The sequence below is a fragment of the Phoenix dactylifera genome, unplaced genomic scaffold (assembly GCF_009389715.1).
Source record: "Phoenix dactylifera cultivar Barhee BC4 unplaced genomic scaffold, palm_55x_up_171113_PBpolish2nd_filt_p 000305F, whole genome shotgun sequence".
In the NCBI taxonomy this organism is placed as follows: Eukaryota; Viridiplantae; Streptophyta; class Magnoliopsida; order Arecales; family Arecaceae; genus Phoenix; species Phoenix dactylifera.
In genome coordinates, this window is record NW_024067779.1 from 204,990 (window position 1) to 218,132 (window position 13,143).

General features: G+C 41.5%; 2 protein-coding genes across 3 annotated transcripts; both read right to left on the minus strand.

Annotated features, from left to right (window-relative positions):
- Positions 1-739: 739 nt before the first annotated feature.
- On the minus strand, positions 740-5,364 carry LOC103696568 (putative disease resistance protein At1g50180). 2 transcript variants are annotated; one of them, XR_005507912.1, is made up of 2 exons: positions 5,119-5,364; positions 740-944 (listed from the first exon to the last, which is right to left on the minus strand). XR_005507912.1 is itself a non-coding variant. In XM_039118095.1 (2 exons), exons 1-2 carry the CDS (start codon positions 4,747-4,749, stop codon positions 866-868), a joined length of 375 nt encoding a protein of 124 aa, XP_038974023.1. In that variant the 5' UTR covers positions 4,750-5,079; the 3' UTR covers positions 740-865. The 2 variants fall into 2 exon arrangements, 1 of the variants encoding a protein (XP_038974023.1); XM_039118095.1 differs by lacking the exon at positions 5,119-5,364 and adding an exon at positions 4,454-5,079.
- A 5,457-nt stretch (positions 5,365-10,821) lies between these two features.
- Positions 10,822-12,260, minus strand: LOC120105531 (polygalacturonase At1g48100-like). The gene is made up of 4 exons (XM_039118098.1): positions 11,727-12,260; positions 11,471-11,638; positions 11,338-11,382; positions 10,822-11,217 (listed from the first exon to the last, which is right to left on the minus strand). Exons 1-4 carry the CDS (start codon positions 12,120-12,122, stop codon positions 11,002-11,004), a joined length of 825 nt encoding a protein of 274 aa, XP_038974026.1. The 5' UTR covers positions 12,123-12,260; the 3' UTR covers positions 10,822-11,001.
- Positions 12,261-13,143: the final 883 nt, after the last annotated feature.

Genomic DNA, 13,143 nt, shown 5'->3' on the forward strand with positions numbered 1-13,143 from the left:
AAACTCTAATTTGAGTGTCGGACCATTTGACCTATAATAATGTATACTTGATTCCCAACTCTTTGATAAGTTTTATAATGAACTGCAAATAAGTATAGTTTAGGTTTTTCTCTCTAAAGGCAAATTTCTGCACCAACAACTTTTATTGCTGTTTTATTGAGGTCATGGCGTTGGGAAACACGAACTCTAAACATCTGGATACAAAAATAGCAAGATAAGGACAATTTGGCTTATTACTTAATTAGCTCTAGATTTTATTGCATCTTATTTTGTGGGTTTCTTCTTCTAATCTATTCAATGGATTTTTGTAATCCTGATTCAGATGTTTTTTTGTCTTGTGGTTTCAATCCTATGTTTATTTTGTTTTATTTATTATATTACACCTTTGTTGGGCGGAAGGAGAAAAGAAACCAAAATTCTGGCTTGGAAGGTTGATGTTATGGTCCCAGCTTCCATTAAAAGCCTTTTGGGAAACAGTATGGTTAAATAGCAGTTACAAGAACTACTTATATCTGATACCAAGACTAAGAAATGCATACATGTTTCGAAACCCATTTTTATGGATGCCAGATCAAAGCCATTTTGAGATGTTCATTGTTATACTCCCAAACTAGGAGCTGACAAACCCTGTATGCCTGAAAGGTGGACCTTATAAGCATGGAAGGCTACCTGATTAACCAACTCAATAAAATCTCAGTAAATTCAATTTAAAAGCAAAACTCACATAATCTTACGGATATTAGGTAATGAAAAATGTAAGTAATAATTTATCCTCAACAACAATAATCCCAAGATAATAGAGAGTCACAATGTTCCAGCACATATTTTGGTAGCCAAAACCAAATATAAAGCTAACAGAATCCAACTAAATAATAAAGAAAATTATATCTTCTAGGAACTCGGAAGAAAATTTATGCGTGCACTCCTCAAGCCCCATGCAGAACCTGAAAATAGGAAAAAAAGAAAACAAAGCAAAAAGATAGTGAGCAACACTAACCCTGAAAGTAACATAATATTACAAATTAGTGTCCAAGTATGCTAAGCAAAGGATAAACCGAAATAGCAGTTTATAAACATAATATTAAATAGGAAAAAGGCCTTATTTCATTAAATCTCAATGAATGTCTTTTAGAAATTTACTTTTCACGAACTTTTAATAAGCTCAACATCAGACAATACCCACATAACTTAGTGGCATTAGGTCAGATACTGAATAATAGACATAACAGATATAAGGTGTCACGCCCCCACTTGTACGGAACACGTGAAGCACCTAATGCCTACGTGGGGGCCACATAAGGAGAGAATACGGGGCTCTTCTGCCAGATATTGTCCGGTTTCGGAGCCTGCATGCGGCACACGCGCCGCTCAGACCCCTCCCCGATTTTGTTTTCCACCCAAAACGCGTTTGCAGAATTTGGAGACGCTCGCCTCATATGCCCATGCTCTGAAACGAATTTAGCCGATGTGGGATCTTTCATTCATCCACCTTCGGACTAGAGCTGTCCTCGGCTCTGATATCAAATGTCACGCCCCCGCCTACGCAGGGACGTGAGGCACCCAATGCCCACATGAGGGCTACATGAGGAGGGAACACGGGGCTCCCCTGTCATATATTGTCCGGTTCTGGAGCCTGCATGCGGTACACGTGCTGCTCATACTCCTCTCCAGTTTTGTTTTCCATCCAAAATGCGTCTGCAGGATTTGGAGACATCCGCTTCATATGCTCAGGCTCTAGAATAAGTCTATCCGATGTGGGATCTTTCATTTTTTAAATGTCACGCCCCCCACCTGTGTGGGGCATGTGAGGCACCCAGTGCCCACGTAGGGGCCATATGAGGAGGAAATATGGGGCTCCCCTACCAGATATTGTCTCATTTTAGGGCCCGCACGCGCAATTACAAGCTTTGAGAGTATTCAATCATGCAAGAAGTTTGTTTCATTAGTAGAATCTCGAGGGATGGAAATAACAGAGAAAATGGAGGAGAGAGGGAGCGACTTACCGGTACGGATGGTATTGTCTCATCGACCTCATATTCAAAAATAATGGACGGAATGTGTTGGACCTCATTTCTGACCCTGTCATTGAACTCACGGGGCATATCAATCAGCTTCAGTTGTCAAAGTGTGGTCACATGCTGCAATCCCTCAGGAAGCATCTTCAACTTCTTGCAGTTCATGATAGTCAAGGGGGTGAGGCTGGGCATCGCCACACCCTCCACTCTCCATTCCTCTAAATTGCCTACCTTGGCTAATTCCAAGTGTTGCAGTCGAGGAAAGCCACCAGTAGGAGAACACAACATGCTCTTCCCTATGTATGTATCTACTGCCAGTTTGAGAAGCCTGAGGTTTGGCAGCTTCTCCAGCACCGGCATTGGGTCTTGCTCCAATTTAGAAAACCATAATACGAACTTGGTGAGGTTTGGCGGGAATTGACTGCTGTCTGTGAGCTGCTGCTGTTGTTTGAATAACAATCGTTCCATACAGTGTCAATGAACGGAGCTGGTGCAGGTTTGTTGCCTGAGCGAAAAGAATGTCTTCGGAGATTAGAGAAAAATCCAGAGGCAAGGCGATAAGGTTGCCAATTTCTCGATTGCTTTTTCGAGAGACTTTTCAAGCATTCTGCCACTTGTTCTATCCATCGCCTCTTCACTAAAGCCTGGTGGGGTAACCCAATTGTTGTGGGGTCTTTTGTTTAGCAGAATGTTAAAAAATTTGATCATAAGCATACTTTTTACATAGTCCTCAATTTGCAAAGTCAGCAACTTGTTGTGATCACCACTTATCGGTGCGCTTAGAAACATAAGTGTATTAATATATACGTGCCTCAACGTCCGGATTTTCCAAAATGATTTCGGAAGCCAATAAATGCATGTACGTCTCACATCCAGAGTCTGCAGATTCAGGAGATGTCGGATGGAGGATGATAATCTCTTCAAACCAGTTTTTCTCAATCCCAGGTATCGTAGATCAATCATGCTGCCGATCTGTTTCGGTAACTCCTTCAAATCTTCTGCGCCCTCCAGATCCAGCACCCTTAATAAGTTTAACCCATTCAAAAATCTTCCCCGAGTACTCAAAATTGAACTGAAGCCCAGTAAAGTGCGGAGATGCAGTGAGGAAACAGCAACATCATTATTTATATGATCGTAGAAAGTTGCACGATGACTCGATATACGATCAGATACTGCCATGTCCTCGCTACTGCAAACACGAAGAAATTCCTCCTTTTTGGCTTCTTCAAGGCCAAAGTCGCGTAACAGATCATGGATGCATATGCGCTTAACACACCCACGAGCCTTGCTTCTCTCGACAACCTGGATCATGCACCTCTGCACCAAATCATCCAACCAATCCCTTGCGGTGTCTTCCATTGTCTGTCGCTGCTCTTGCAGTATCAAACCTTCGGCGACCCACAACCTAAGTAAGTAGGAAACAGAGATAATGGAGTCCTCTGGAAACGCAGCGATGTATAGAAAACATGGTTTTGACGGATATGGCAAGTCAGTGTAACTTAAACCCAATATATTGTGGCATTCCTTCCCATCTCTAGTAGATGCCCAGTTCATGCTCTGAGCTACTTTCAACCACGTATCGTAGCTATGATCTTTCCTTGACAGAAGGCCCCCTAGCACCACCAGTGCAAGAGGAAGTCCACCACACTTCTTTGCAAGCTTCTGGGCCAATGCCTCCAACTCAGTTGGGACATCTTGATTTGGTGGAAATGCCTTCTTACGAAAGAGTTTCCAACTCTCCGTGGCGTCTAAAAGGTGCAGTTCATGTGGAGGAATCCATGGCTCGGCATCTCTTGCAACCTCAATGTTACGTGTATTAAGCAGTATTCTGCTGCCTTTGTTCTCATCATGAAAGACTCCCATCATTTCTCTCCAAACATCAACTCTCCATACATCATCCATCACGACCAAATACTTTTTGTCTTAGGAAATCACGAAGCTTCTCTCTCACTTCTTCTTCACCCATCTGCTGCTCTAAGTCTTCTTTCTTCTGTTTGATTCCCATTACTTTTTTCATGATGTCCATCACTAGCTCGATACCTCGGTAGCTCTGAGAAACCGAAACCCAAGCAAAGGTATCGAAATGTTCTCTAATTGCAGGGTCATTATACACTTTTCTTGCCAGGGTGGTCTTGCCTAGCCCACCCATACCTACTATAGAAATTACACATCGTGCTTTCTCATTCCCATCAAGCAATTAACTCACTAATTCTTTCTTGTCATTCTCGAAGCCTATAACTTCAATGTCATCATCATCAGAGTGAGGAGAGGATTCTCTGAGTGATTGCGAAATTTCAACCACTGCACTACTTTCACCTAGATTAACAATGCCATATCTATCTTTGCTCGTGGAAATATTTTGGATCTTTTCCTTTATTTTTTCAATTTCAGAACCAATTTTATGTAGGGTAATCAATTCACAGGGTTTGTGAGAGTACCTTGAAATTGTGCCCATGAAGCCTCTCCTCTGACGTTGCCTCTCAGCCATGAACTTGACCCTGTCTATGATGTCTTCCACTTCATATGCTACACCTCTCATCTGCCTTATCCAGATCTCCATTCTTGCATCTCCTCTCTTTTTTCTGGAGTCTGCATCTTTGAGGAAGCCTTGCAATAGATGGAGTTCTGTTTCAACCCATTCGACTTGATCCCTCACCCCACTTAAGAAAGCGGCTTCTTGTGCGAGGAGGTTGGCAAGCTGAGAGACGACCCTGGAAACCAGAGGCTCAGCCATCTCTCCTTTCCTCTCTCTTACTCAGACGAAGAAGATTTTAGAGGATGGTCGAACGTATGAGCCAAGAAGGCCGTGCTGCCGTCTTCGGTCACGGCACGGAGGCCCTCTTTCCTCTTCTCCGTTTCCGAACCGAAATAAACAAATAGAGAAGGGACTCCGTACACGGCTCTCGGCCGCAGCCGCTGCCGGCTCTCGGCAGGGGGCTGCAGTCGGGCTGGAGCCCCGTTCCCTCCTCCCTCTTCAGTGGGATAGGAGGTCTCGGTGAAGAGAAGAAGGGAGGAAAGAAAACGGGAGGAAAGAAAAGAAGGGAAGAAAGGAAGAAAGAAAGAAAGGAAGAAAGAATGGAGAAGAAAAGGAACGAGGACTCACCGGCTTCGGCTGCGAGCGCCGCCGGCACGACCCTCGGCCGCAGGCCGGCCGAGGATGCGGGCGTCGAGCGTCGGCCGCGAGCGCAGCCGAGGGCGCCGCAGGCTTCGGCCGCGGGTGACGGCCGCAGGAGCCGGTCGCGGGAGCCGACCGGCCATGGCTCGACCCCTCCCGAGCTCACCCTCCTCTCTTCGCGATGGAAGGAAGAGAGGAGTCGGGAGAAGCTTCGGGAATGAGAAGAAAAGAAGAAAAAGGAAAGAGAAAGAAAGGAGAAGAAAAGAAGAAAAAGAAAAAAAAGAAAGAAAGAAGAAGAAAAAGAAAAAGAAAGGAAAAATGAAAATAAAAATAAAAATGAAATAAATAGGAAATAAGTGGATTTTAGTTCAATTATCCGGTTGGAATTTAAGATCTAATTAAGTTTAATTTGGAGTTTTAAAATTGATGAATAATGAAAAATATATTTTTTGAAATGTTTAATAGGTATAGAGAATTTATCAGGACAAGATTAAAGTTCCGAGAGCGAGCCGAGGTAAGTGACCCTGCACAAATCTTATTGATTGCAAATCACTGTTTAAGTTGTAAGTATGAAATGATGAAATAGTATTTGATATGGTGTATTTTCTCAAAATTAGGATCAAGCATATGATTGTATGTGATTCATGAATTTGGTTAAATAGTATTTCTTCATGAATATATGATTGGGTATGAATTATGATTATGATATATTGCATGAAAATGATATTTGAGGCATATGAGGTGGGTGTTTCCAAATCCTGCATATGCGTTTTGGGGAGAAGCAAAATCAGTGAGGGGTTAAGTGCGGCGCAGGCGTACGCGTACGGACCCCGGAACCGGACAACATCTGGCAGAGGAGCCCCGTGTTCCTCCTCATGTGGGCCCGATGGTCACGTGCCCCACACAGGCGGACCGTGACATTTATGAACTTGCCTGGCCAGAGCATATATTGTATGACGGGTTTTTGAATATATTCCTTATGAAATGTTGTATTTTGTTATAACTGCTATCTCCTTTAAATGATGATAATCGTATGAACCCTTATGCTTGATTCGGTAAGATAGTACATGGTCACTTACTGAGCCACATAGCTCATATATATCTTCTGTTGTTTTTCTTTCAGATATATAGGGTGCTAGGAGCAGAGAGCTAGAAGACTTTTGGGTGGGGAAATCCATTTTGGATGCACAAATTTAGGGCTCTGTACTGCTCCATTTTGGAGAAATACTTCATAAATGAAATGATCCTTTTGTTTATGAATTATTAGTAATGAGGCTTCGTGTTATTGCGGGCAGTAGCTTGCAGTAGCACGGCCGTATCGCGGACCCGATCCGGGGCATGACAGAATTGACTGAAGATGCTGTTAAACAGTTACCGAAACAATTGGCTATGATGCAATGTAGAGATGAACTAAAATTTTAGATTTTAAGGCCTGTCAAAGGATTTGGATGAAGTGGAATGGTCATTAGAGAGGATCGATTGTTGGGCATGGAGCAGCCGGAAAGACCATCTTTCCTTCTAAACTCATTTAGTTAACCTTAGTCATTCCCCCCAAAACAAACTCATGAAAATTGAACCAATTTATGTTGGAACCGGCCCATCCTGATCCAATCAAGATTGGGTTGGTCTTGCTTGGTTCTCGGGTTAGTCTTTTTTTTTAATAAAAAAAAGAAATCAGTAAATAAATAATTGATTTTGTTTAAGAAATAAATCAATAATGGAAGCTGAAATGGATTAAAAATAATATATAATCAATAATAAATCAATAATGAAAGCTGGAAGCTGAAATCAGAGGCATCTACAGTAAAATTAGAAATATCTATAAACCTGGAATATAATATGTTGTAGGCAAAAATCCTTGGGCAGAGGCGGGCCTGGATCGATCGGGACTTGGGGCCGATCGGTCGATGCCGGAGAGGAGGGAGGAGGAGAAGATCCTCGGGCGAAGGCGAAGCTCGATCAAGGCTTGAGGGCAAGAGAACAAATTAAAGAAGGAAAAAAACCCACGAATACCCGAAGAAGAGGAGGAGGAGAAGGAGGAGAACAAGCGAGACAGAGGGAGAGGAGGGAGGAGGAGAAAACTACCTCAGGCAGAGCGCGTTGGGGTCGGTCGGTCGACGCTGGAGAGGAAGGAGGAGGAGAGGAGGTAGGAGTCGGACGGTCCGCGTCGGAGAGGAGGAAGATGAGGGCTAAGGCAGCGCCGGAGACGAGGAAGACGAAGACAAGGGCAGCGCCGAATAGGAGAATGAGGGGGCTCGGGAGTAGCTAGAGCAAGTATGCAGGCTCGGGGTCGGCCGCTGGGTTTTAAGGGGGCTTCGGTGACGCTTATAAGCGTCGTTTTTAGCATTTCAATTAACCACGCTTATACGCGTCGTCTTAGGCCAAAAACAACGATGCTTTAAAGTGTCATTTGGCTTTAGGTCTACGATGACGCTTTTAAGCATCGTCCACTACTTCAAATTACCCACGCTCAACAAGAGCGTTGGGAAAGTTTGACGCGGGAGCAGAATTTACCGACGCTTTCCCCTAGCGTCGGCTTTTCCCGCTTTTACTGTAGTGATAGGGCCTCAGACAGGAAGCAAAGCAGTTAAATATGGAAAGAAATGAACCTATTACGAAAAAGACAAGCATTCGAGTTCTTGTGATAACAAGAGAAAATAATAATAATACTAATAAAAGAGATTGGACCCTTCTAAGAACTGCATTAACAAAAGATTTGTATTTTTTTTTCTCAAATTGATAAACCAAGCGGAAAAGTATTGCTTCAGTAACGTTAGAAATATGAGGCGAGGATCAAAGCAAAGATTAGCGGAGAGACCCACCGAGGTTTTGGGAGATCCGCAACAGACACCAATCTGCTTTAGAGAACTAGGCAGCAGCCATGGTACAATGGAAACAAGAAGAAAGAAATGAAGGTTTCACACGATCATGCGTGCAACTAACATAAGAAATTCTTAGATCACATTTTCTTTTGCCTTGCAAATTACATTCATAGGAAGGCGCATTGCTTTCTTGCATGCTCTGGAATCAACTTGGCTACGATCTCCAATGGGAACTCCCTTCAACTCTGCTCAATGTAGTCAATAAGCAACGATGACTATCTAGAGGGCAAAAAGACAGGCACAGATGGAACATTTAGTACTTAACCATGAGGCTTGAAGTTAAAGACTAAAGAGCGGGGGTAGAAACCGACCATTTGGCAGACGGGTATTTGGGTCCCTAGAGATCGTCAAAGAATGGATGAATTAATGCCTCCAGCTGCATCGGATGACAACTGTTCCATTAAAGGCCTTTGGCACATAAGCTACAAACAGTGTTTTAGATATATATTGTCACGCCCCGAATCCAGGCTTTGAATGTCATGCCCTAATTCCGAACCATGATACGGCCGTGCTATTGCAAACTTTTGCTCACAATAACATAAAGCCACTCTAAGAATTCATATCAATAGTGAACAAATCTTATTGATAAAATGTCATCCATATTTCATCAATATGGAGTAGTACATAGCTTCTAAAATTTGAATATTACATATCAATTTCCATTACTCCAACCCTGAATAACATCAAGCTCCCTGCTCCTAGTAGTCTTAGTCATCTGTAAGAAAAAGATAAATAGAATGACATGAGCTACAAGGCTCAGTAAGTAACCAAGTACTATCTTATTGGATCAAGCATAATTATGCCAATGCAGTATTTAAGAAGTTAACAATTATAGCAAAATAAATCATTTTATAGATTGTATATACAAATCAGGTTATAAAGTAATGCATGCTCCATCCATGAAAGTTCATAATTATGATAATGCAAGTCATATGAAAATGTTGCCATCTATCTATACTTTATAAAACATGCTCTCAAACGGATGTGCTGCTATGGTCACTATAATCTCATGACATGGCCTGTTAATCGCAGTCGACGAGTTTCATAACTCATTCATTTTCATTACCAACTTTAACCCGTTGGCAGAGGGCCATATTCATTGGATGCTAGCTCCAGGATGTCGACTGGCCTCTATTTCTAGAGGCAGGCATAGCTATCCGAGAGTTCATAAATTATATTCTTTTTCTTTCATAAATTATAATCATCATAAATGGTTGGAAAATGATAAATGACATCATATAATTTAAAATGCATAAACATGCCTCAAATATCATTTTTCATGCAGTTTATCATAATCAGAATTTAAATATTTATGAAGGATGCTATTTAATCAAATTCATGAATCACATGCAATCATATACTTGATTCTAATTTTGAGAAAATATATCATAACAAATATATTTTCATAATTATAATCAAACAGTGATTTGAAAACTTTAAGATCAGTGTCAGGGTTACTTACTTCAATTTGCCCACCAAATCCTAGGTTCGGATGATAATTCTCCAACACCTAATAATATCATCAAATTACATGTCACTTGCACATTCAATTTCTATTTATTTATACTCTTTTCTTAATTAACCCATTTACAGCCCATCCACAGGACTCAATTTCATTTCCAGATTACTAACCTGGTTCAATTTCAATTTATGGTTTAAGTCTAGTCAAATTTCTGATTCAAGTCTAACCAATTTCTTGGTTCAGGTTTAACCCAAAGTTCTGGTTCTGGTCTAGTCAAATTTCTAATTCAGGTCTAACCAATTTTCTAGTTCAAGTCTGACCCAAAGTTCTGATTTTTGATTCAGTCTAACCAAATTTTTGGTTTGGGTCTGACCAAAATTTCTAGTTTAGGTCTAGTCAAATTTTTGATTCAGGTCTAATCAATTTTTGGTTCAGGTCTGACCTAATCTCTAGTTCAAGCCTGACCCAATTTCTGATTCTGGTCTAGTCAGTTTTCTGATGTAGGTCTGGGCTCATTTACATTTAGGCCAAAAATTTATTTAATTCTGGATCAGGCCCCTGGTCTGATTCAGTTACCGGGCCCATTTGCATTCAGGCCCAGAACTTAATTAATTTATGGAACATGCCCTTGCCCTGATTCAGTCACTGGGCTTGTTTCTATTCAAGCCCAGTAACTTATATATTGGGTTTACAATCATGCCCATAGCCCCAATATCCTTTTTCTTTGACTCGGCCCAAGTCCAGTTTGGGTTTAAAAGGAACTGTGCCTAAGACCAAGCCCAGTTACAGGGCTAATATTATTTTATTTCAGTTATATTTATTTATTATCTTAATTTATTATTTATTTATTTACTATTTATTTATGCATGGTTGTGTGTGTAATCCCACATCGACTATGCACCGAGTAGATATTAGGTACTTGACAGAGCCAAGAAACCCAAATAACACATTTCAGCTAATCTTTTTAGATTAGGTCCTGGGTTGTGACAAATGACCTATGTGGGCTGGGGGACACTATAGTATGGATTCACGAGAGCTAATCACGAACTGATTGTGGTGTTTTTGATTAGATTTCAATGGATTTGGACCTTTAGACGATGATGTCAGGACTTGGAAGGAGTATGTGAGGATCCGTGCGGGAGTCCTACATCGGCTATACGTTGGATAGATCTTGTATACTTGTGTAAGGCCAAGGAACCCAAGTAACATCTTCTAGCTAGTCTCCTTTTGGGGGTTGTGATAGGAGGATTGAAGTTGCTTCTACTTTTCTCTACTTTTCTTTGCACCTTCGACAGGTGCACAAATATTTGCTGCTCGAACTACCTGAACTCATGACACTTTGCAGTAAGCCCATACATAATATATTCCAATCAATACATGAAAACAAACTCCATGAGGGCTCCCAAGCATGACTAAATCCCCACAATAGTCACACATATGAAAAAAATAAAGGGTTGACCATATGGGTCTTGAGCTCTGTCCATGTTATTGTGTCTCTAAATTGCTGTAGCTGAAGCACTAATAAGTTCAGCAAACTAATCCAAGGTTCTCTTTGACGGACTGAGGCTCCCCTTCCTGCAAGCAAGAGATAGGTGGAATTGTTAGTGTCTCCATGCTCCCATAGGCATTCCAACAAAAGGGGTCATCCACCAACTCTCCATCAAATTTGATATGGAATTGAGGGCTGTTCTCGATCCGTAGGTCCTTAACAGTGAGATTACTGCTCATGAAGAACCTAATCAACTGTAAAAAGGAAAAGAAAAACGAAAAGTTTAAGGATTTCTTACACTGTTAGAATGAAACCCAATATGATTGGAAAGGTCCAAAGAAACAGAAAAAAATCTTACTGAAATCGGTGCTTACCGCTGGGCTATCGCAAGGTCCAGGCAATGTAGTACCAAGTGGCCCCTGATTTGGTATTAGATTACAGCATTGGTTCACCATGAGGCTAAACTCCTACTTACATAATTTACATGAGATCAAGAGTGTGACATACTCTGTGAGGTTTACATGGGAGATTCCACCAATCTTCGCCATTGCCTTCGATGGTTCCTTCTCCCCTCAGAGTCATCCCATCGAGTTTATAGAACACAAGCCACTGGCGCTTGCTATCAGATGCTGGCCAGCAGTCAGGACCATCAGGGGGCATCAGCACTCCATCCACCTATACTAGTACAGCTACTATAAGAACTCAGTTCAATCTGAGAGAGAGAATGAGGCATTGCTGAGGGAGTTAAAGTCTATATGCTTACCTGAAACACAAACCCGGGCTTGCATGGCCCTGAAAAGATTGTCGAAGTGATCATGAAGTCGCCATCTGATGGCACAAGAAGTATGCTGGATTCAGCGGCACACGCAGCCTTCCAAGCCGCTCGAAAGGCTTGGGTGTCATCGGTGGATCCATCGCCAGCAGCCCCGAAAGACCTCACATCAAAAACACAAGGCTCCGAACTCGAATTATAGAAGTTATCACTAGCTGTTGGAGGATCAGCAGGGGAGAGCTGAGGGGGCTGAGAGATGTAGTTTCCACTCTCTTTATGACTTTTCTTTTGCTTGTAGAAATGTTTCCTTCCATTTGAGCTCTGAAGACTTAATAGAAGGAATGTGATTGCAGTAAAAATGGAAAATGACACATGAAATATCGCCATTAGCTTCAGAGAATGAGAAGAACAATAATTAAGGGACTTGGAAGATTTGAATTGAACGAGAGAAAAGGAGAGGAGGGAAAGAAAGTAGTATAGCTGGTTGAGGCGAGTAATTGAAGGGAAGGAGTTTAGAGCTGAGGTGAAGGCTATCACAGCGTCAGGGTGTTATGTATGCCTCTGGGGTTTATAAGGGGGCAAAAGACTCCCCATGAGAGGGCGACATGTGTCTTATTGATTGGATCATCATTGTCTAATGTTCTGCTCCACTTCACATGAATCTATAGAATCTCTCTCGCTCTCTGCGCTTTTAGGCCTTGGTCTGAATGTGACAAAGACTATTCGCCATTCTCTTGGCTTCCAGACAAAAGACTACGCTTTCCAACTATAGACTTGTGTTGAAGAACAGGGCATGAGGTTATATTATTAGTAAGTGGGGGTACAAGACGACTCATATAGGTTATTTTCAAAATTTGAGTAGAACGGTAGAAGCTTCTAGGGATTCACAAGTGGTTATTATAGTTGGCTTTTTTGTTTTTCTTTTTGTAGCATCACATTTTAGAATAATGTTTCAAGAGGAAGCAGAAGATATATAGAGCTCATGACACACTAAAGTTGCACTGCCTTCATTACAATTTAGGAAACAAATTGAACAAGTTAAATTGGATATGCTTACCAGCAAGTGATACGTATTAAAATGCAATGCAGTGAAGTTCTTTTTCTTGTAAATTGAAGTTCTTCATTTAAGTTTCGCAAGCACCGCCGACTACATTTTGGTTTTTTATGAACGTAAATGATTAAAAAAAAGGCATGCAACTTTAGCATATAATGACACATCTTTAAGGGTAGTGTCATCATTTACATAACACTGTCTTTTGTTATTATCTGTAAAATTGCGGTTCATGTAATATTTTTAGTCTGGCCATGTATCATGCTCCCATTACCCATTACACTGATATAAACTGAGGTTACAGTATATGACGATGATGATGATGATGAAGCTATTACTATGACATATATTGAGAAG